We start from the raw sequence: 20,640 nt of genomic DNA, 5'->3' as shown, positions 1-20,640 counted from the left end.
TAGTATGTATGTTGAAAACAGTAATAAAAAAATACTTTTAAAAAACTATCTTGTACAATGAGCACCATGACTGAACTGGCTAAGGAATGAAAAACAGATACCTTTACCCCATAATCCAACCTATATTTGTGCCGGCAAAATTCCACTGAGGTCACTGGAGATCTGCCAGAAAACTAATTTATGATTTCTTCAGCCTTAACTGAGCAAGAGATAAATTAAATGAGGCTATATTTTAAATTAATTTTTAGAGACGCACCTCATATAAGTCTGCTTTGTCATGGTTTAAAGAGATGTCAAATTAATATTTACTGGATTAGTGAAGAAATTTCAGAAATATATTACTTTTATTTTTAAAGTAAGGAGACCATCAGCACCTTTAATTTCTGCCCTAATTTTAAGGGATGGATAAAGTAGTCTTTTTGTTAGGACCAAAACCAGGGTTTCGTGTACTTTTTGTGTGATTTCATACAGAGGCTTCTGCCTTATTTTTAAGACTTCTTTTATTGCAGGATTTGTGCATGGTGAGACCATATCAGAGGGCACGACTGCTTCATTTCCTTTCATTTGCACTTTGTACTTTTATAATCCACCGAAGACTAGATTTGATCCAACTCTTAAAATTAAAAAGAAAGAATAGAGGAAAAGTATCTGACAGGAGCCACAACATTATAAAACGAGCAATGATATAGAAAGAGATCTCCACACACATTTATACATCAAGAAGATCTCAGCGAATATCAAGATTGCCAACGCATCCCTGCAAGGACATTCCACTTGCATGAAATAAAATGAACTCATATGCTCGCATAGCACTTAGTACTGAAAATGCTTGTGGAGACATGAAAATATATAAGCCAGTTTAGTAGAACAAGCAAGCCAGGCAGAACGTGGCTTATGGCTCATTTTTCCTTTGGCCATTTGTATAAAAATAAAGAAAGAATATAACGGAGCCGATTTGCTAGAAAGGAGTCAAACCAACTGACCAATGGCAAATCTGTAAAGGAAGAAATGGTTTAAAAAGCATTTTCAAGAGCCAACCTAAGAAGAACCTGCTAGATCAGGCCTGTGGTCCATTTAGTACAGCATCTTGTTCTCTCGGTGTTATGTACTGAAGTTCTCACCCTGGGCCAGCAGGGGGATACTGTAGTTATGCCAATAAGGGATCAAAAGTGACATTCAGTGATTGGATAGTTTTAGAAAATTGTTACAGTTACGTTGTACTGGAGCTCTATATAAGCAGGCTGACTGGACCCTCCAGTTCAGTTCTGTTCTGGCCTGTGAATAAACAAGAGCTGTTTGAAGAATCGCTGTGTCACCCACAACTTAACCCTCAGTGGCGACCTAAATGCCTATGAGAAGCCTGTCCCCTCTTGTGGTTTCCAGCAAGGGGTGTTCAGAAGCACACTGCTTTCAACAGGGAAGGCAGAACATAGCCATCATGGCTAGTAGCTGTTGAAAGCCTTACCCTCCATGAGTTTGTTTAGTCCTCTTTTAAAGCCACCTGTCACTATTCCTAGATGGACAGAGGAAGCAGTCGCCTCCAGGCAACTCAACATTGTTGCTGTTTAAAATGAGTGGCCTTCTTCACCACTGTGAACCCTGAAAAGACCTGGTCCCTGTTTTCTGCCTGACCTATTTCCACTCAGCCTGGGACAGCATAGCTCCTGAAGACATAGGCTGCTCCTGCTGCTGAAGGGGACTAGAATGCATTTCAAAGTTTAGAGAAATGTTAATATGGATGTTTTTGTTAACTTGCAAATGTGGATGTGAAATACTGTGTTTATGGAATGTAGTTTATATATTTATAACTGTGTTTGTTTTGATTTGTTGACTGTTCTTGTGAGTTGCTTTGACATTATTTGGAAAAGGAGCATGCAAATAAATGTGATGATTTATCAGTAGCAATAGAGATGACTCCTGCGGACCTTTAAATTCTAGATTTAAACCACTTCTTCCTTTACCGACTTGTCACTGAACCATTAGTTTTTCCAGCCCATCAGGGCTTCCCTCATCACTAAGAGCCATATTCTGTGTGGCCTGCATGCGAAGTCCCATACCTCCCAGAGGGGGCTATTTCTCCTGCATTCAGCATCATGTTTCCTCTTTGTTACCCCATCCCTAAGACAAGTATAATCTTGTTTGCCATTGTGTTGCATAATGATTGTTTAAAGCAAGAGTATAGGTCTTTAAATAAGCAAACTATGCATTTCAGAGGTGCAAGAAAATACAGTGGTACCTCGGGTTAAGAACTTAATTTGTTCTGGAGGTCTGTTCTTAACCTGAAACTGTTCTTAACTTGAAGCACCACTTTAGCTAATGGGGCCTCCTGCTGATGCTGCACCGCCACTGCACAATTTCTGTTCTCATCCTGAAGCAAAGTTCTTAACCCAAGGTAATATTTCTGGGTTAGCGGAGTCTGTAACCTGAAGCGTATGTATCCCAAGGTACCACTGTAATAAAAAACCTGTCTCCCTTAGCTGCTACCCCTCACCTATTGAATCACTATTTCACTGTCACTGAACAGAACTTCACACACGGCGGTAAGTTGTGATTCCTGGCTTTTGGGGAGGGAGGGGTGTTGTTGCTGTTAAAATTAGAATATCATTACTATATGAATGAATATTATTCATTATTAGTCATTATTAGTTAGAATTAGTCATTATTACTAGTAATAATATTCATTATTAGTCATTATTAGTTAGAATTATTTTCTACCCTTCACCAGGGCATGTTACAATAATTTTTTAAAATACAACATTAAAATCAATTAAAACAAATTACAGAATAGGGTAGGTCCTAAAACATATATCTCGAGTGTCAAACCCAGGGTAAAGAGGTTAATGTGCTGAAAACTGCATAAGAAAATTGCAAGAAGTAATTGCAAGAGTCTACAAATATCAGCTTGGCTTCCTAGCCAAGTCTCTGTCCCTCTTGGTACTAACTTCATCCCCACCTTTGATAAGCAGAGGGCTTGGGGAAGAGACATGCGCAAGAATGTGCATAAGAAACTGTGGAAATGCTCACTGCTTTTCCCCTTCAGGAAGCTTTTCAGGGCATGTTTTTTTCTTCCCTGTTTCTATTCCTGTAATGGCGGGGGGGGGGGGATCCCACATCTACCTTCTGTGATCTCAAAAGCACAAAGGGTTTGAGGAAGAAGCACCAGGAGAATGCCACCTCTTTCTTTTCTTAGTCAAGCTAGTGGATGAGTGAGAGCCTGAGTGTCCTGTGGGTCTCTCTTGCCAGAGGGCAATAGGCAGTTACCCACGGAAGGGAGGTAAGAAGATGTGACATTGCATTAATATTACGATCATATGCACAGTCGCACAGAAGTACAGTTCTTAGCATAAGGAACAATCTTTTGGAAATTTGGATAAAGAAAAGCATTGATCTGGATCATGTACAACATCAAGCCAGGCTTGGGCACTGCAAGCCTCATGATCACATGCTCCCCTATTCTTCTCCCTCTCAGTTTTATTTATTTAGCACACAAATCCGCACCTTACACTTTTTTTATTCCATTCCCATGCCAGCTTACAAAATTTGAAAACACAACATTACAAACTAAAAACATACCCTAAACATAAAATACACCAGCCAACAGATCAAATCAAATTAAGAGGCGTGATAAAGTAAAATAAAGAAGTATTTGCCTGGCACCAAAATGACATCAAAATATGTGCCGGGAGAATCCCCCACTGAAAGCATTCCAGAATCTCTTTTCTCCATCTGGCCAATTAGCTACTTCAACTTCCATGCAAACCATAGTTCGTTGTTACATCAGAACTAGCAGACTATGGGTTGCACTCGGCTACAGACCAGAACGGTAATGAATCTGAAATGCGATTTCCACACCTAGCTTGGATGTAACGGCAGACTATGACACCAACTTGCATCAAACCATCGCGCTGTATTACACCTGTACCAAGCCCGTATGGGGTTCCAGATGTGCTGTCCTGCCCTGTTCCTCAGACCAAGCCTCTCGCTTGGCTTCTTCTTCCCACCTGCCTGCTTCTCCCTTCAGCACCCAACTGTCACCTTCTCCCAGCATTCCAGGCCACCCTCTCTTCTCTTGAGATCACTGGGAAGGGCTGTTATCTCACTGGCAGGGCATGCTCTTTGCCTGCAAAAGATATCCCCGATTCCTTCGTGGATTTGTTCTTCTTACCTGTCGCATGCATTAATATTAGGACTATGTGCATGCCAATCCCTGTTCCAGAGGGAGAAAAAGCAGGTGGGCAAGGGTGGATGAGGTGGCAGCTTCTTCCACGACCGACCCTCTATACTGCACAGCCCGGAAAGAGAGAGAAGTTGTGTTCCGTAGGTCAGGGGGGGACAGATTGTGGTATTTATTTGAGGAGTGTTTGGGGTTTATTTAAACTAAAAACATAGAACCACAAGGTCCAACCAAAGCTGGTAGTAAAATAATGACCGATTGGGTGAAACCGCCAATAATAATAATAATAATAATAATAATAATAATAATAATGTAGAGTGGTACTTGATCTAGAGACTAGACTTCTGTTGATGCAGCCTAGAATAGCATTAGCTTCTTTTGCTGCAGCATCACATTGTTGACTCATATTGTGGTCTACTAAGACTCCTAGATCCTGTTAACATAAACTGCTGGTGAACCAAGTGTCCCCCATCTTATATTGGTGCAGCTAGTTATTCCAGCTTAAGTGTAATACTTAATAATAAATAAGTATTATTTATACCCCACCCATCTGGCTGGGTTTTCGCAGGTTGACTCTGGTTGTCTTCCAGCACATATCAAAGCATTTAATTAATTAATGTTTGGATTTCTAATTCATTTCAATGAGTCTACTCTGAGTAGGACTAGCATTCGAGGCAACCGTGTGTGTGTGTGTGTGTGTGTGTGTGTGTGTGTCTTTCCAGGATATAAAGCGAGGCAGGAAACAGAGAGAGAGAGAGAGGAGGAGGAGGAAAGAGTCGCCTTGTTAGTTTGTTCGCAACTTCAAAAACACAGCCCATTACTCAAGAAAAGAAACCCATGAATACCTGAGTGTCGGTGTGTAAGAGAGACATAGTGCGTGTCAGCAAAGAGAGAAGGGGCTCTGCGCAGCTCCCAAGTTCTGGTGGGGCGGCTCGGCTGGCTTTTCCCTCTCGCCTGCCTCTGCCCTCTTGCAGGCAGAATGAAAGGCGCACCCACCGATCCCACTTCCTGCCTCTCCCCTTCCCGCCTGGCTCCTTCCCGTCCTCTCCCCTGCCTGCCTGCCTCCTCCAGCTGGCAGCGCGGGGCAAGGGCACCGCGCGCATCCCGCTGGCCAGCCTTGGCGGGGATGTGCGCGCCTCCTGGTCGCCGGAGCAACGGGCTGCTTTGGCGAGGCCAGCCCAGTCGAGCAGGAGGCGGGTCTGCTGCCCAAGCCCGGAAGCAGCGAGACGGAGAGGAAGGCGCTGCCGCGATGCAGGCTGCAGGAGAGGCGGAAGTTTTGCTGCAAGCAGCCACTCGGGAGAGGCTGGAGAAGTTCGCGCAGCTGAGAGGTGGAAGGGCTGGGTTGGGGGACTCACTGCGCCCCGGAGGCGCTCAGGGCGCAGACCTTGGCGAGCTCCCCTGGCGAGCAGCCTTCCCGCGAGTTACTGCGAAGGCCTCCCCTCCCGCGGTATCCCCAGCGTGCAAAGGAAGGACTGGCCCAGCCGGGAGGGCCAGGGCTGGGCCGCTCTCTGGTCTGCATGTGTAACGGTGCTGCTGGGCAGGTCCAAATGCGATGATGGAGCATGCTCGGCTGGAACCCCCTGCCTTTTCATTGCCCACCTTGGCAGAAAATGCGCTCCGCACCCAGGTCCCCATTCTGAGGAAAGGGTCCGGGACTCAGAGGGGATGTGTGTTGTTGCTTTTTCCACCCAGGCCAGACTGAAACTTGCGCAGGAATATAATGTCCTGCAGCTCTTGCGTCAAAGCTGACACACCCGTAGAACCTGCTCAGTCTCTCCCATTGCAGACCCTGCCAGCCTGGCAAAAAGAGACCCATTGAGACCGGAAGTTAGGTGATCCCGTTACAGGGAGAAACTATAAAAGTGAGAACGTGGATGGTTTTGATATCTGCCATCTCGCTTTAAAGGCAGACAGCTTGTTACCCATCTCTTCCGCCTGACACTCACCTGATTGAGACTGCAGTTGTTTCATTCTCCAAAACAAGGCTTCAGTTCTTTAAAAAATAAAAATAAAAAAATACCTTGCACACAAAATCCTCTTACCAAAATATGTATTTTGTGCATGCAGTTTTTAGCGGCACAATGGAATGCATGTTTATACAGAAGTCCTAGCTCATTCCATGAGCTTACTCCTGGGTAAATGTGCATAGGATTGCTGCCTAGTTGTGTCACTCTAGTTGCGTGCCATGCTACAGAGGAATGTGGAATGGCAGAGGTAATGCCTTATTCCTTTCCCAGTGAGACAGAGCACAGCCGATTAGTGAGAGGTACAGTGACTTGATAATTGAGGTCTCCAGGATTTTCTTTCGATTTAGCAGTGTGAGGCAGGGATGACATTGGAGTATGTTCTCATCCATGTCTTAATGGGGACATATTTTGACAATAATTCTACAAACTGTTTTATCTGAGCCACACACCATAGCTCTCTCTATTTTGATGCCTCATAAGTGAAAATGGTTTTTCTGACAGTATTTTCCTATAACATTGTGTTGAGTAAGTGTATCAATCTGCAGAGACTATGCAGGAATGTGATGCTTTAATATTGGTAAAGCAAGCACGTCAACGTATGGCCAGTGGTTGGAGAGAGACTAGGGAACCCATGAAAATTGTTTTGAGCTTCCGAAAGAAAGTGTGTGGTATAGGTGCAATAATTGAACTAGCTAGAAAGCTCAGATAGGGATTACTAAATAGCAGTAATCTGAAGGGAAGTACCAGATTTGATGGGGTGCTGTTTTCGACAGGTTGGTCATCAAAGGAATAGAAATAGTTCCTTGCCAGAGAGAAGCAGTCCTGTATCTTAGCTGCCGCATGTGCTTATTCTTTGTTTTTAATCTTCTGGCATTTACAGCACAAGGGAGGAGTCAACACTCAAACCACAAATTCTCCTTGCTTGTCCCCTGATAAATACCAAGTTGTTTTTAAAACAAAAAAACAAAACAAAACAAAAATAGCTAGGAGAGGACAAACTAGCTCTTTCCCTCAGGCAAGGAGCTATACCTAGTCCTTTGAGTCACCAGGGCTCTTTCTAATTCTTGGAAAGACCAGGGAAGACAAAGGATGTGTCAGAATTTTAAGTGACTCTAGGTTTCCTTGCCTTTGGGAATAGTAGTGGAAGGGGGCCTTTTAGGTTGTTAAGCAAACATAAAATTGAGCCTGGTGTTTAGGTTTCCTCCTTTTCTCTTATATCAATAGATGCTGTTAGGTAGGCAACTGCCCCCATTCCCCTTCTTCAAATTTCTCTTCACAAATCCCTGATATGTTATTGTTTTCCAAAACTAATTTAGTGAATGGTTGATTTTAATCACTCACTCAGAATGAACTTCAGCAACTGTAGTTATCAGATCTGTGCAGACATTTAAAAATAAAAATAAAATATTTTTCCTCCCTGCCACACCCAATTTAATGCACAAAGTAATAACTACTCCAACTAAACCACATACTGTACTTTCACAGAGCATTGTAACAAAAGAGCCGCTCTTGTCCTGGGCATTGTAATATCACCTGATTCTGTATGCAGAGTCACTGACTTGCAGTACCAAAAAGCATAGATCATAGAATTGCAGAGTTGGAAGGGACCCTGAGGATCATCTAGTCCAGCCCCCCTGCAATGCAGGAATATGTAGCCATCCCATATGGGGACTGAACCTGCAGTCTCAGCACCACACTCTAACCAACTGAGCTATCCAGATTACAGATGAAGCCATGTTGGTTCGTAAACCTTCAAAATCCACAGTCAGATAATGCCCCCCACTCCCACTTGTTCTGGGGCTATTCCAATTCCTCTGAGCCAATTTCTGTGGGTGGTGTTAGGAGAAGAGGCGGGAAAGCCCGTTGCGCAAGAAGAAACCCTTAGGTAACTGCTGCCCAATAGCTTTATTAGGACCTGGAGTGAGTCTCAAGAGCCAGGTAAAGAAGCCGGGGGGGGGGGGACACATTTGTGTGCGCACCCCGGCAGGTGTGAGATTCTCCATCCCTGGTTTAGCTAGAAAGGTAAGGAATGGGAGCCAAGCCTCAGAGTCTATTAGGGAGAGGATTGTTTTAAAGCGCTTCAGCGCTCTTGGCAATTGTATCTCCTGTAATAAAATGTTCTTATTTTTAAACAGGTAAAACAGTGGAGACTGGAACATTTTGGGATATTGTTGTAATAACAGCAGTTGACAAGAAACAAGAAATAGCTTACCAGCAACAATTATCCCAAAAGCTGAAAAGAAAGGAACTCCCTCTTGGTGTTCAATACCATGTTTTTGTGGATCCTCCTGGACCAAAAATTGGTGGGTTCTGATCGCATTTCCTGGGAATGTGACAATATGACAGATAAGTTCTTTGTAGCAAAGTTAAAAGCATAACCCTAGCTAAAATAAGCACTATCATTTTCTTCCATTAAAACTCATAGGACATAACCTTGCTTAAGTTTAATAACAATAATTTGATCTTGTACCTTGCCCTCACTGCCATAAGAGCCCAGCGTGGCTCAACAGTATATTTTGCTTAACTTTGGCAGGCTCGTGCCTCAAGTTTGGAAGGCTAACTTTCCAGTCATCTGGTGAGCAGAAACCGAGCCAGTTTGTGGTTTAAATATTCAGCATAATTTGATTAATTTTCAGACAGATAAAAAGGTTCTCCTTCGGGTGCATATTATGACAGCTGTATCTCTTTCACTGAAAGATTTCCAGAATGCCATTAGAAGCTGAATTATATTAATTAAACCTCCAAAAATATGTTCAAATACTATTATTAAGCTTCTTTTGATTCAAGTGTGCAACTCCCATCTGTATTAATGAGACGGATGTTCTTTTGGACGACATGACAGTTGAATAGATTCATTAAGGTCTATCCTAGTTTAGGTATTATCATCTGTATATTATGGTGTCTTAAGACGCCAAGGCTATTTCTACAGGTAGAAACTGGACAAAGGGTTGGAGTACTTAGCTAGCAACCCAGCTAGCAACCCAGCTAGCAATCAGTGTTGCATTTAATTCCACCTTAGGAAATAAGAACCCACATCTATCTTACTCTGGGTCAGAGGCAGTATGGTTCTCAATACCTGTTGCTAGGAACTTAAGGAGGAGACAGTGCTCTTGTGGTAAAGTCCTGCTTGCAGGCTTCTCATACGCATTTCTTTGGCTACCGCGAGAACAAGGTGCTGGACTAAATATTCTATTGACAGCAGGCTTTTCTCCTGTATTAGCCAAAGTGTCTTATATATGCTTTATACTGTTCAACCAAGTCTAATTTTAGAGTTAACAGAGAGAGGTCACAGTCCACTGAGTCACTTTGCAGCCAGCCAAGGTTTCACTATGGCTAACTCTAGAAGGGTAAAGAGCCCAGGCTTGCTGGGAGTCCAGATTTCAGTCATAATATAAAAGCCATGTCTGTTTGAGAGGTATGTTAATGATCATTTTAGTCTTGGATAAATATTACTGCATCAGGTGTACCTTCAGACTGATTCTGAAACCGATCTGTGAAGTTAAATATTCTATCCAGTTTGTCCTATGCTTGACAACTTTGAGGTAAATTTTCAATATAAAATTTTCATTACCCAAATCACTATGAAGTAAAAAACAAATCAACATAAATGTGTTGCATTTATGTCAGTGAAGTAGAAATAAAAATACAGTGGTGCCTCGCAAGACGAAAAGAATCCGTTCCGCGATTCTCTTCGTCTAGCGGTTTTTTCGTCTTGCGAAGCAACCCTATTAGCGGATTAGCGCTATTAGCGGATTAGCGGCTATTAAAGGCTTAGCGGCTTAGCTGCTAAAAGGCTATTAGCGGCTTAGCGGCTTAGAAAAAGGGGGGGAAGCGGGGGGGAAATCGCAAGACTAGCAAGACGTTTTCGTCTTGCAAAGCAAGCCCATAGGGAAATTCATCTTGCGAAGCAACTCAAAAACGGAAAACCCTTTCGTCTAGCGGGTTTTCCGTCTTGCAAGGCATTCGTCTTGCGGGGCACCACTGTAGACTAATTGTGTATTAGCGAAAGCAGTCTTGAAGCAGAAACCTGTTGTTTGCTTCTTTATATGTAAACATATTCATTTTATCACATTTATTGTATCCCACCCTTTCTTCAAATTGCTCAGGACAGTTCATGGGAATTCTTATTTTGTCTTTACTGTAACTCTGTGAGGTAAGTTAGACAGAGAGATGGTGAACTGGTCCAACATCACCCAGTGAGCTTTAAGGGGATTTGAACTGACATAAATTTCAAAAGAAAGATATTTCTCTCCATCCTATTATGTGAGCCCAGTTAAGTGATCTCATACTAGAAGTGAGCGAACTGAATACTCAAGGCATATTGATTGCCTCTTCTTGTTATTTCTAAATTGAAGTATGTGTTGAAATGTTTTGTAGGAAACGGTGGATCAACGCTTCATGTCCTTCAGTGCTTAGAAGAACGTTATGGTGATAAATGGGATTCTTTTACCGTCATATTAATTCATTCTGGTAATCTGTTCCTTTAAATTACACTTCTCTTGCATTATGTAGGGTGTTTTTCTTCCTTGAAGAAAAGATAGCAGTGAAGATGAATAGGGCTTTTCCCCACTACAAAATTAAACTCAAATTGGATTGGCTTATTTAGGTCAAATCATCTGAATCATCATCCGCTGCAAATACCTTACGCAGGAGAAGAGAAGGAATATAGAACAGCCAATGCCAGCATCCAATAAAATCTCACTCCCCTAAAGTTGGAGAGGGCAGGATATAACTTCCTTATGGTACATAGCACTGGATTCAGAAATCAGGTGCAATCCTGGGTGTGGTGAGTTTTCAGTGCACCAGAAAGTAATAACCACATTGCTAGACTGTCCATTAACATGTTATGGGTTGTATGCTTAATAGTATACACTTGGTTATGCGATTATCTTCTATCTGAGCATACAGAGAAACATGCACATTGACAATTATTTTCTCAATATACTGTTAGTTTGGATGTCATACTATAACTTGTTTTCAGCCATGGGTTGATTGTGAATGTGCCTCCTGCCCTCCATGCAGCTTTGTCACCTCAATGGATGTAGCACACAGCACAAACACACCACTATATGGTTTGTGTTGTGTGAACCCAAATGGTGGCTTTTGTTTTAGTTTGTTTTAGCCAACCAATCAGAATTAAGTCAGTGTTTGTGGAAGTCCTTATTTTAAAAGTGGCAAGCTTTAAAGTTCTCCAGAACTCTTCATCAGGCAAAATGTTCTGCAAAAAGTAGTCTGGGGGAAAATTAGGCTGAATGTTGTAGTCATTAGGTCAGCTTGTAGACCCTGTCCAAAGATGGAGATTGCAGGCTAAAGAAGGCCCTCCTGGTTGCTATAGATACAAGGTTGCACATATAAGAGTCTGCTATAAAGAAGCAATGGCTACTCCCCATTTTTGAGAAAAGAAAAGTCTAGTTCAGGCTTCCTCAACCTCGGCCCTCCAGATGTTTTGAGACTACAATTCCCATCATCCCTGACCACTTTGTCCTGCTAGCTAGGGATCATGGGAGTTGTAGGCCAAAAACATCTGGAGGGCCAAGGTTAAGGAAGCCTGATCCAGTTCATACATCACTTCTAAGATTGGGGAGCCAGTTGCTTTCATACAGTATAAGGTGAATGTGTCAGTCATAATTTAAATAGCAATTTCAGCTTTCATTTCCCTGTTTAATAAAACATGTTTTGTAAATGTTGTAACCTGGTCTGAGCCCTTGGGGGAATATAAAATTATATATCTAAATAAATAAATTCCCCCTGTATTGCATGGTTTTCTGCTTCAGATTTAATGAATTCTGTAATGGTTGTTCTTAACAAGCGATGGTGTTTTTGTTGTGGAGGTGGGTATGATTAACAAAATCAGTCCTCCTGGCAAACTGGGAATATCCCCTTACACAGTTTAGTACATTCTGCAAGAAGAGGCTGTTGGTCCCTCTTAACTGACATTCTTAACTGAACATAACGGAGCATCCACTGAAGGGAGGGGCTGATTCCAGAGCAAAACACACAAGCCCTGCCCACCAGATACCCAGCACTCTACTATTCAAATTAGGCCCCAGTGTTTTTCTTAAAAAGTTTTCACAGGACTACATCATCAGTCACACAAAAATGTTAGATAGAATGTTATATAACTTATGAAATCCTTTAAATTCTGTATATCTGTATGAACACCTGCGTGCATATTGTAAAAGTTACTCTTTTATTTATTTTTTAAGGTGGCTACAGTCAACGTTTACCAAATGCGAGCGCTCTGGGGAAAATCTTCACAGCTTTGCCTTTTGGGGACCCGGTTTATCAAATGCTGGATTTAAAATTGGCTATGTACATTGATTTCCCCCTCCACATGAATCCAGGCATCCTGATTACTTGTGCCGATGATATTGAACTTTATAGTACTGGAGCAACAGAATTCATAAGGTTTGATCAGCCCGGGTTTACTGCATTAGCCCATCCTTCCAGTTTGACCATTGGTACGACTCATGGTGTGTTTGTGTTGGAGCCAGCATCACTTTTGACAGAAAAGGGCCAGCTCGAATACAGATCTTGCCACCGTTTCCTGCATAAGCCTAGCATTGCAAGGATGCGTCAGTCTGGAGCAGTGTGTGAAAGAGGTCATTGTCCGGCATCTTCTCCTGGAGGACAGGGAAACTCCAATGTCATTTCTGAGTGCGTGTACACAGATAGTTTATTTTACATTGATCACACCACTGCAAAACTACTTCTGGCCTTTTATAAACAGATGGGCGTGTTGTGCTGTGAAATAGATGCCTATGGTGACTTTCTCCAGGCATTAGGGCCTGGAGCAACACCAAATTATGCAAAAAACATAGAAAACGTCACAAAAGAAGAGTCGGGCCTAGTGGAAATAAGGGAGAAAATATTTGGGCTTCTAAAAGGATTGCCACTCAATGTTGTACTCTTAAATAACTCCAAATTCTATCACATTGGGACAACTTGCGAATATTTGTTTCATTTCACGTCTGATAGGAAGTTGAAATCAGAAATGGGGTTGATGCCAAATGTTTTCAGCATCTGTCCAAACAGCGTGGAGGACACTGGGAAATCGGCATGTATCATTCACAGTATACTCGGTCCAAGGTGTTCTGTTGCACCTGGCTCAGTAGTTGAATATTCTTGGCTGGGACCAGAGGTTTCAGTGGGAACAAACAGCATCATCAGCGGCTGTTATATTGACACAAAAGCAGACATACCTCCAAACACTTTCATAGCTACACTAAGCGTGAGGATTGATGGAGAAGTAATGTATGTGAGCATGGCATTTGGTATAGAAGACAACTTGAAAAAGAAAGTGACAGATTTGGCAGATACTCACTTAATCAATTTTTTGGGAATCAGTCTTGGACAGTGCTTGGAGCTCTGGGGCCTGAGAAATTCGGACGAGCTCTTTTCTGGTGATGAGACCTGTCGAGGGTTATGGACAGCTCGGCTTTTCCCTATTTGCTCCACTTTAAGCGATTCACTGAAAGTGTCTTTAGGGATTCTAAACTCTGCGCAGAACACGTTGCCTTTTAAATTGAATGGTTTTAAGCTCTTGTCTGTTGAGGAAATGCTTCGCCATAAAGATGTAGAAGACATGTTGAGGTTCAGGCATCAGCTCTATGAAGAAATCAGTCTGCAGAAACTGAAAAGGGAATCTGATTTGTGAAAAGTGTATGGAAGTGTTAACATTTCCCCCCGTTCTTTAATTTGAAGAGGATTGATTGCTTTCAAGCTTGCGGAAACCCAGAAGCAAGCAGCACACACACTTTTCCTCCCGTCTGTCTTTCATTGAAGTAGAAATAATGAAACTGCATTAAAAGTGTTATTGTAGCATAACATTAATAATGCAAAAAAAATGCAGATAAACTATTCTTTTGATGAAAAAATTAATGAAATATTTCACATCTATAAAAACACAAAGAGGCAAATAGCTGTCCATTATTATTATTATGTTTTTGGTTTTTATTAATTCAAGTGGGGAACAGAACTTATTAATTAGAAGTTTTAAGTGGTTTTCAATCAAACTTTTTCAAAGAAGGATATTACCTCTTGCAACACTTTACCTTTTCTCGGGCTGGTTTGTTTTAAGTGGAGAAAACAATTGTGCATTTGATCATGTCTGTATAATCTTCATCCCTTTTGCTTGCATTTAGTTTTGATTCAGATTTGCCGTGGCCAATGACTAGCGCAATAAAGATATTTGGATTGGATTGGAGAATCTTCACTGAGCAAACACTGAGACATCAGAATGACAGCTGGTGTGCAAGTTCACAGTACCATTCCACATTTTGTGTGCGAACTCTTAACACTACCATCCCTATTTTTCAAATATATGTGGCTGTGGCTTCATTGTTATCTTTTAGGCACAAGCTGTGCATTACAGTCCTAAGCAAGTTTACTTAGAAGTAAGCTCCACTGAGTTCTGTAGGATTTACACATTTCCAGTGTTCAGGATTACAGACTGATCCACTAAAGTATTTGGCTTCAATTACGGTTGGCTTTTAATATATTGTTATGTTTATATGCTACCTTTTTATTTCTGTCTTTTATGTTCTTGGTTAGTTTTTTTGTTCTGTTATGATTTTAAAACATCTTTGTAAACTGCCTTGAACCTCTATCTGATACGAAAGAAGGATACATGTATGAATAAAACAAAAAAATGAAATTGCTCCATAACCAAAGGAAAGTTACTGTATTTTTTGCTCTATAACAGTGTTTCCCAACCTTTTTTGGGCAAAGGCACACTTGTTTCATGAAAAAAATCTCGAGGCACACCACCATTACAGCCCCGTGACGTCAGCGCGCAGCGTCACGCCGGGAGGGACGCACGAAAGTGTAAGTTTCAATTTTTCCCCCTCCCCCTTGCCTTCCTTCTGTGCCAACCGCCAAAAAGCCAAGAAAAAAGCCAAGACTTTAGGGCAGCAGGTCGACACGGAAGAAGCTCCTACCTAAGGACAGGTGCAACGGCCGTGTCCTCTTCTGCCACACTTGGCAGCCCTGCCTCACGGTCGTGACTCCCACCCTGATTTCTCCCCGCAGGTCGAGCGGCACAGGCAGCCCAATGTGTCCAGCCCAGACACAAGCCCCGCTTCCCCACTCTAGATCCTGAATGCGACCAAGTGCTCTGGACTCCCGAGCAGGGTGGGAAAGAGGACTCGCATCTGGTAGCCTCTGGGCTCCTCGCCTGCTCGAGGGATGGCATTGCAGGCAAGCTGCCGGCCGTCGCCATCGCCGCCCCCTCATGCGAGTGGACCTGCCCGGAGTGGTGGCCCGGGGGAGGCTCGCTCTCTGTGGGGATGTGGCCCGCACGCGCGGCCCCGCTTCCTCCTGCCCAGGGCTGAGCTCCTTACCCGCGGTCTCGGTCTCGCACACGCAGATCCCACTTATTCTGAAGCTCGCGCCACTAGCTGGGGCTCTCACACCGTGCCAGGGCGAGGCGGCGCGGCCCACTGACGTCATCGCGGCTCGCCGCCGCCCTCGACTTCCCTGTTCCCTCCCCTCCCTCGGGTCGCCGTGGTTACCGAGGACTGCAAGCTGCTCGGGCGAGCGTGGGGCATTAAGTGGGAGAAGGAAAATTAAAATTAAAACTCGCCTGAAGGCCGCCTCTCCGGATATCTTTCGAATTTTTTAATTTTTCCCGCGGCACACCAGGCAACGTCTCGCGGCACACTAGTGTGCCGCGGAACACCGGTTGGGAAACACTGCTCTATAAGACTCACTTTTTCACTCCTGAAAAGTAAGGGGAAATGTGTGTGCGTCTTATGGAGCGAATGCAGGCTGCGCAGCTATCATAGAAGCCAGAACAGCAAGAGGGATCGCTGCGCAGCGATCCCTCTTGCTGTTCTGCCTTCTGAGATTCAGAATATTTTTTTCTTGTTTTCCTCCTCCAAAAACTAGGTGCATCTTGTGGTCTGGTGCGTCTTATAGAGCGAAAAATATGGTATGTGGGATTTGGTGTGGCTTTGTCTGTGCAGCTTTCTTCTATTGAACTTTCCTACAAGTGAATTCTGAAAAAAGTGCAGTCACAAAGGCTAAGCAGTGACTTGTTACATTGTGACCTTAGCCAACTAGTAGATTATTTACATACTCAAAATACTACAGGTGAGTATTCTCGGGTCGCAATCAAACATCTTTACATAGAAGTAAGTCCTGGATTTTATATCCAGGTGGGTGAGTTTAGAATGGGATGCTTTGTGTACAGATTTTGGGAACCACTGGCTTAGTTAATTGTCTGCAACCATTTTTAAGGAAACTGTTGCCAGTACTTCTGCCTTTTCACTCTCATTCAGCTGCCTGAATGTAGTCCCCTGTGAATAATCAGGGATGCTGCCAATCAGCTGTTGAGGGAAAGGCTAAATCCAGCCTCCTTCTGGAAAAGCCAGTTGGCACTATTTGCCAGTTTTCTGGCTGGAGTTTTGCACAGCCAGTCCATACAACTGGATTAGGCTTAGAATCACACATGCAGCACCTGTCTGCATATGCAGTTCCTCATCAGGTACATATACTTCCTAGCTGGATGGGGGTCATTTGCTTGTAAGACTTTCCTTTTGGCTACTTTTTCAGGCTAAAAGAGAAGCAATTTAGTTATAGATGCACACATATGCTTTACCTTGGTAGATCTAACAATGAGACTCATAAACCAAATCTCTTTTCCATTATTACAAAATTTCTGTTTCTTGTAATCATCCAAAGCTTTTTTTCATTCCAGCCGTCTTTCATGCAAATACTCATTCAACAGCTTTAACTACAAGATTGACACATGCTTTATAGAAACGGAATATTAAATACAGCATTTGGATTCAAGGAATTCAAACTATTTCATCCTTTTTGTATTACTGTATCAGGAAAATAAGTGTTTACTATGCATAACAAGTAAATGTCTGATAGAAATAGTAGACGTACGAAACACATGCAATTCAAGTAAAAATTTAATGTAACCTTTTCATATACAGTTTTTGCAAGTACTATACCCCGATCTCCGCCCTGCACCTTTCAGTTTTGGAATTAATTGCATCAGAAAGCAATTTTTGCATCCTTCCAGGTATTGTGTGGGGCAGGGGCAGTGGCAGAGGGAAAGAGAGATCATTTCTTTATGCTGGACCTTCAAAGCTTTTCACCTGCATGACTCCGTTTGATTTGTGAAAAGAGGCAAATATGTGAATGTTGGAATAGGAATAAGCTGGCTCAGCTACTGGAAAACTGTAGGTCGTATGAGCTTGTGTCCAGAATAATCTGGGGCCATTTTAGTGTAATTTGCAATATTTCATGTCCACTCTAGATTAACTCCATGCTATCAGGAGCACCCTTTTCCTGCTGGCTAACTGATTCGTACCAACATGAAAACACTTCATCCAGCTCAAGTGCACTATGAAGCAAAATAGCAGTGTGAGTGGTATACAGTGGTACCTCGGGTTAAGAACTTAATTCGTTCTGGAGGTCTGTTCTTAACCTGAAACTGTTCTTAACCTGAAGCACCACCTTAGCTAATGGGGCCTCCCACTGCTGCTGCACAATTTCTGTTCTCATCCTGAAGCAAAGTTCTTAACCCAAGGTACTATTTCTGGGTTAGCGAAGTCTGTAACCTGAAGCGTATGTAACCCAAGGTACCACTGTAATGGAGAAAGGCAATATGTCATCACCACGTGGTGTGGTTCTGGCACTTCTGGGCATGGGCATTTATAGGCAATCTACAGTGCTGAGGTTACATTGGGGGGGGAAATGTGCTAGTCATCAGCTGGAAATCCCCAGTACTCCATCAGAGAGTATCACGTCCCATGTCTCTGCTGCAAGATTCGTGGTCTCCCATCTGCCAGGAATGCCTGAACAATGAAGACCATTTCTATCCCACATAGCAAAACAAAAAGAAAAAACCACCCTCCCTTCATTTTCCCTATGTATTATCAGCAAAGACAGGCTCACCCCCAACCAAAAAAACCCCCTATGGATCGTATGGAACTCCTAACCTGCACGTTCATTCTTGTGATGAAAATCCTTTTTTTTGTGCTTGCTCACATGTGCGTGAAGGGAGAGAGCCAGCTTTTCCTTTCTGCTATCAAATCTTCTAGACGACAAGTCCTGGAGGCCTGTTTTGCTGTCTGTTTAGCCCCACGCTGTGCATAGTAAAGTCTTGACGCCGAGAAACAGGGCGAGGAAGCAAAGCAATCTGTTCTTTTCGACCACCTGTATAAATGCTCTCGGCATAGATGTGCAGAGCAAAAAAATGAGCAATAAAAATACATTTTGCATATCCTAGAAGCACTGGAAAGTTGAGATGGAGAAGATGAGAGAACTAATCAAACAAGCAGGTCCAAGGGAGCCTATCAGCAGTTGCAGGCTAAGGCCTTTCCCAACATTTTCTTTGGGCCTGAGAAAATTCCTGCTACACTGTGGGAACCTTAGTGACTTCACAGAGGTTAAGAAAGACGCGTCCTTTCTTAATGCTTGTTAAAAGCATGGTGTGTTTTGTATTCAGCCCTTATTTGGGTCATTTCGAACAGTATTTGGAAAAGCCGAATGTAAATAGTGTAATAAGTATAATAAAATATATTGGCAAACATGCAGAGAGATACTTGCCAGCTTCATTTTGTAAACCTTTTGGCAACTCCTGATGAAAACCCCCCATAATAACTGCAAATTGCCTTTTTCCTGAGAAAACAAAGGATGGTTATTTTAATATATATATAGTTTCTGAGAGCAGAGCACATTTCCCTACTATAGAGAATCATTTTTTTTGTTTTAGGAACACAGGAAGGTGTCTTCTACTGAGGCAGCTGTCTTATACTTATCTAGGGCTAGTATTGAGTACACTGGACCCTTTGGATTGGAACAGCTATTGGCCAGTTGCCAATACCTGCTTTTGGAAAAGGTGGTGAAAAGGGCTGTGGTGGGACACAGGTTATTTAGATCCATTCCAGCCTGGCTTCAGGCCTGGTCATGGAACTGAGTTGGCCTTGGTTGCCCTTTGCCATCAACTGTGGCATCTTCCTGGGCTGGCTCCAGGAAAGGGGAATTAGGGGCACTGTATTCCAATCCTACCTTTAGGAACAAGTCTAGACAGTAGCATTGGGGGAGAGCTTTTGGGGACCCTGGCAGCAACATTCAGCCATTGGGAGCGGTCAATAGGAGTTTGGGGACAAGGTGCCATCAGTATGCTGAGCATACTAAGCTCTGTTTCTCCATAATCAGGAGAGGCTGTGCAATCCCTGGGCCATTGTCTGGACACGGGTGAAATGGATGAGGAAAACAAACTGAGCTTGAATCTTGGCAAGACAGAGACACTTTGGGTGAGTGCTTCCTGTGCCCGAGAAATTGTTCCATTGCCTATCCTAGATGTGTTTGCACTCATCCTGGAGGAGCAGGTTCACAATTTGGGGATGCTTCCACACCCAGCTCTGGAGGCTCAGGTTGCCTTAGTGTCTGGAAGTGTGTTTTTTACGAACAGCGGCTGGTTCAACAGCTATGTCCATTCTTGGATTGGGAAAGCCTTGCCATAGTAGTTCATGCATTGGTTAATTCAAGACTGGATTGCAGCAATGTACTCCCCCGTGCTTCATGCAGAAGCTGCAGTGAGCATTTCTTGTTCAGAGATGTTATATAAATATCATGAGTAAATCAATAGTGCAGGCCCAAGTCTGCACTCCTGTTGTCCCATTTAAAATAACCATCTCTGTAAGGTGGCCACAGGCAAATTGAAAACATAACTTTAAAATTGGCAAAGTGCTTCATAAGGTAAATATTGTGGGATATTACCCATTTAACTTCAACTTGCTACAATCCTTCTGGGATGATAACAAACAATAAATCAGCATATTCGCTAACTTCAACAATACCTTGAAGTTGGTGATAAGGCATACTCAGAGTAGATTCATTGAAATAGATGGAGTTGCCCATAATTTCAGAGGGGCGACTCAGAATATGATTTTGTTGAATCATCATCCAGTAGTTTAAATCTTACCGTTAACCACCCAGAGGACTTTTGTTATTGGGTAGCATATATGGGAATCAAAACAAAATAAATTCCTCAGTGTGATTGTGCGTGCTATGACAGGTTGACAAAATATTGGCTGACATTTTTCAGGCGTTTTTCTGCCTTCAGTCGTCTAATTCTTTTAACTGGCCAAGAAAGCAGAATTCTTATTTGGGCCTGTAAAATTCTGGGCAATTGGTAACGTAGTTCAAACCAAGCTCACTATGTGTAGTAAGCAATGCTGCCTCACTTCCTTTCTGCTTCTCGTACTGTGGGACTAATACAGCTACTCTATCTTACAGCTTTATCACAATTTACTTAAAATCTCAAAGCAGATCTGTTGGTTTCTTTGTTTGAGCTTCGTTCCTGCTCTTTGTCAGGTTTAGTTACTGCTCTTTGATGCTGGTGTCTTCTCAGCTCCATTCTAACCTCTTCTTCAAGATTACATCCTTATGTTTCTGAGCATTGCAGCAGCAAGTACCAATTCAGTAAATCGCCTACAGTTTTTTCTCTTAACACACAACTTGAAATCTTCCAATAGC

At 42.8% G+C, this 20,640-nt stretch overlaps 2 protein-coding genes across 7 annotated transcripts in view; one reads left to right on the top strand and one right to left on the bottom strand.

The window, feature by feature from the left end:
- The window catches only part of LRRIQ3 (leucine rich repeats and IQ motif containing 3), a 51,884-nt gene extending 43,435 nt beyond the window's left edge, over positions 1-8,449 (bottom strand). For 2 of the 4 annotated variants that reach the window (XR_013392885.1, XM_028733081.2), the window contains exon 1: positions 5,020-5,170. The gene's annotated coding sequence lies outside the window, so the exon portion shown is untranslated. Of the gene's footprint in view, positions 1-3,852; positions 4,028-5,019; positions 5,171-8,353 lie in introns of those variants that run through there. The other 2 variants (XM_028733084.2, XM_028733080.2) reach the window with 2 other exon arrangements.
- On the top strand, positions 5,301-14,342 carry FPGT (fucose-1-phosphate guanylyltransferase). 3 transcript variants are annotated; one of them, XM_077928587.1, is made up of 4 exons: positions 5,301-5,502; positions 8,277-8,444; positions 10,519-10,611; positions 12,348-14,342. In XM_077928587.1, exons 1-4 carry the CDS (start codon positions 5,301-5,303, stop codon positions 13,796-13,798), a joined length of 1,914 nt encoding a protein of 637 aa, XP_077784713.1. In that variant the 3' UTR covers positions 13,799-14,342. The 3 variants fall into 3 exon arrangements, with proteins under 3 accessions (XP_077784713.1, XP_077784714.1, XP_077784715.1); XM_077928588.1 differs by lacking the exon at positions 8,277-8,444; XM_077928589.1 differs by lacking the exons at positions 8,277-8,444; positions 10,519-10,611.
- The last annotated feature ends 6,298 nt before the right edge of the window (positions 14,343-20,640 follow it).

Source organism: Podarcis muralis, chromosome 5, assembly GCF_964188315.1.
Source record: "Podarcis muralis chromosome 5, rPodMur119.hap1.1, whole genome shotgun sequence".
Taxonomy (NCBI): Eukaryota; Metazoa; Chordata; class Lepidosauria; order Squamata; family Lacertidae; genus Podarcis; species Podarcis muralis.
Note: the sequence above shows the minus strand (reverse complement) of the source record. Positions and strands in the feature narration are given on the sequence as shown.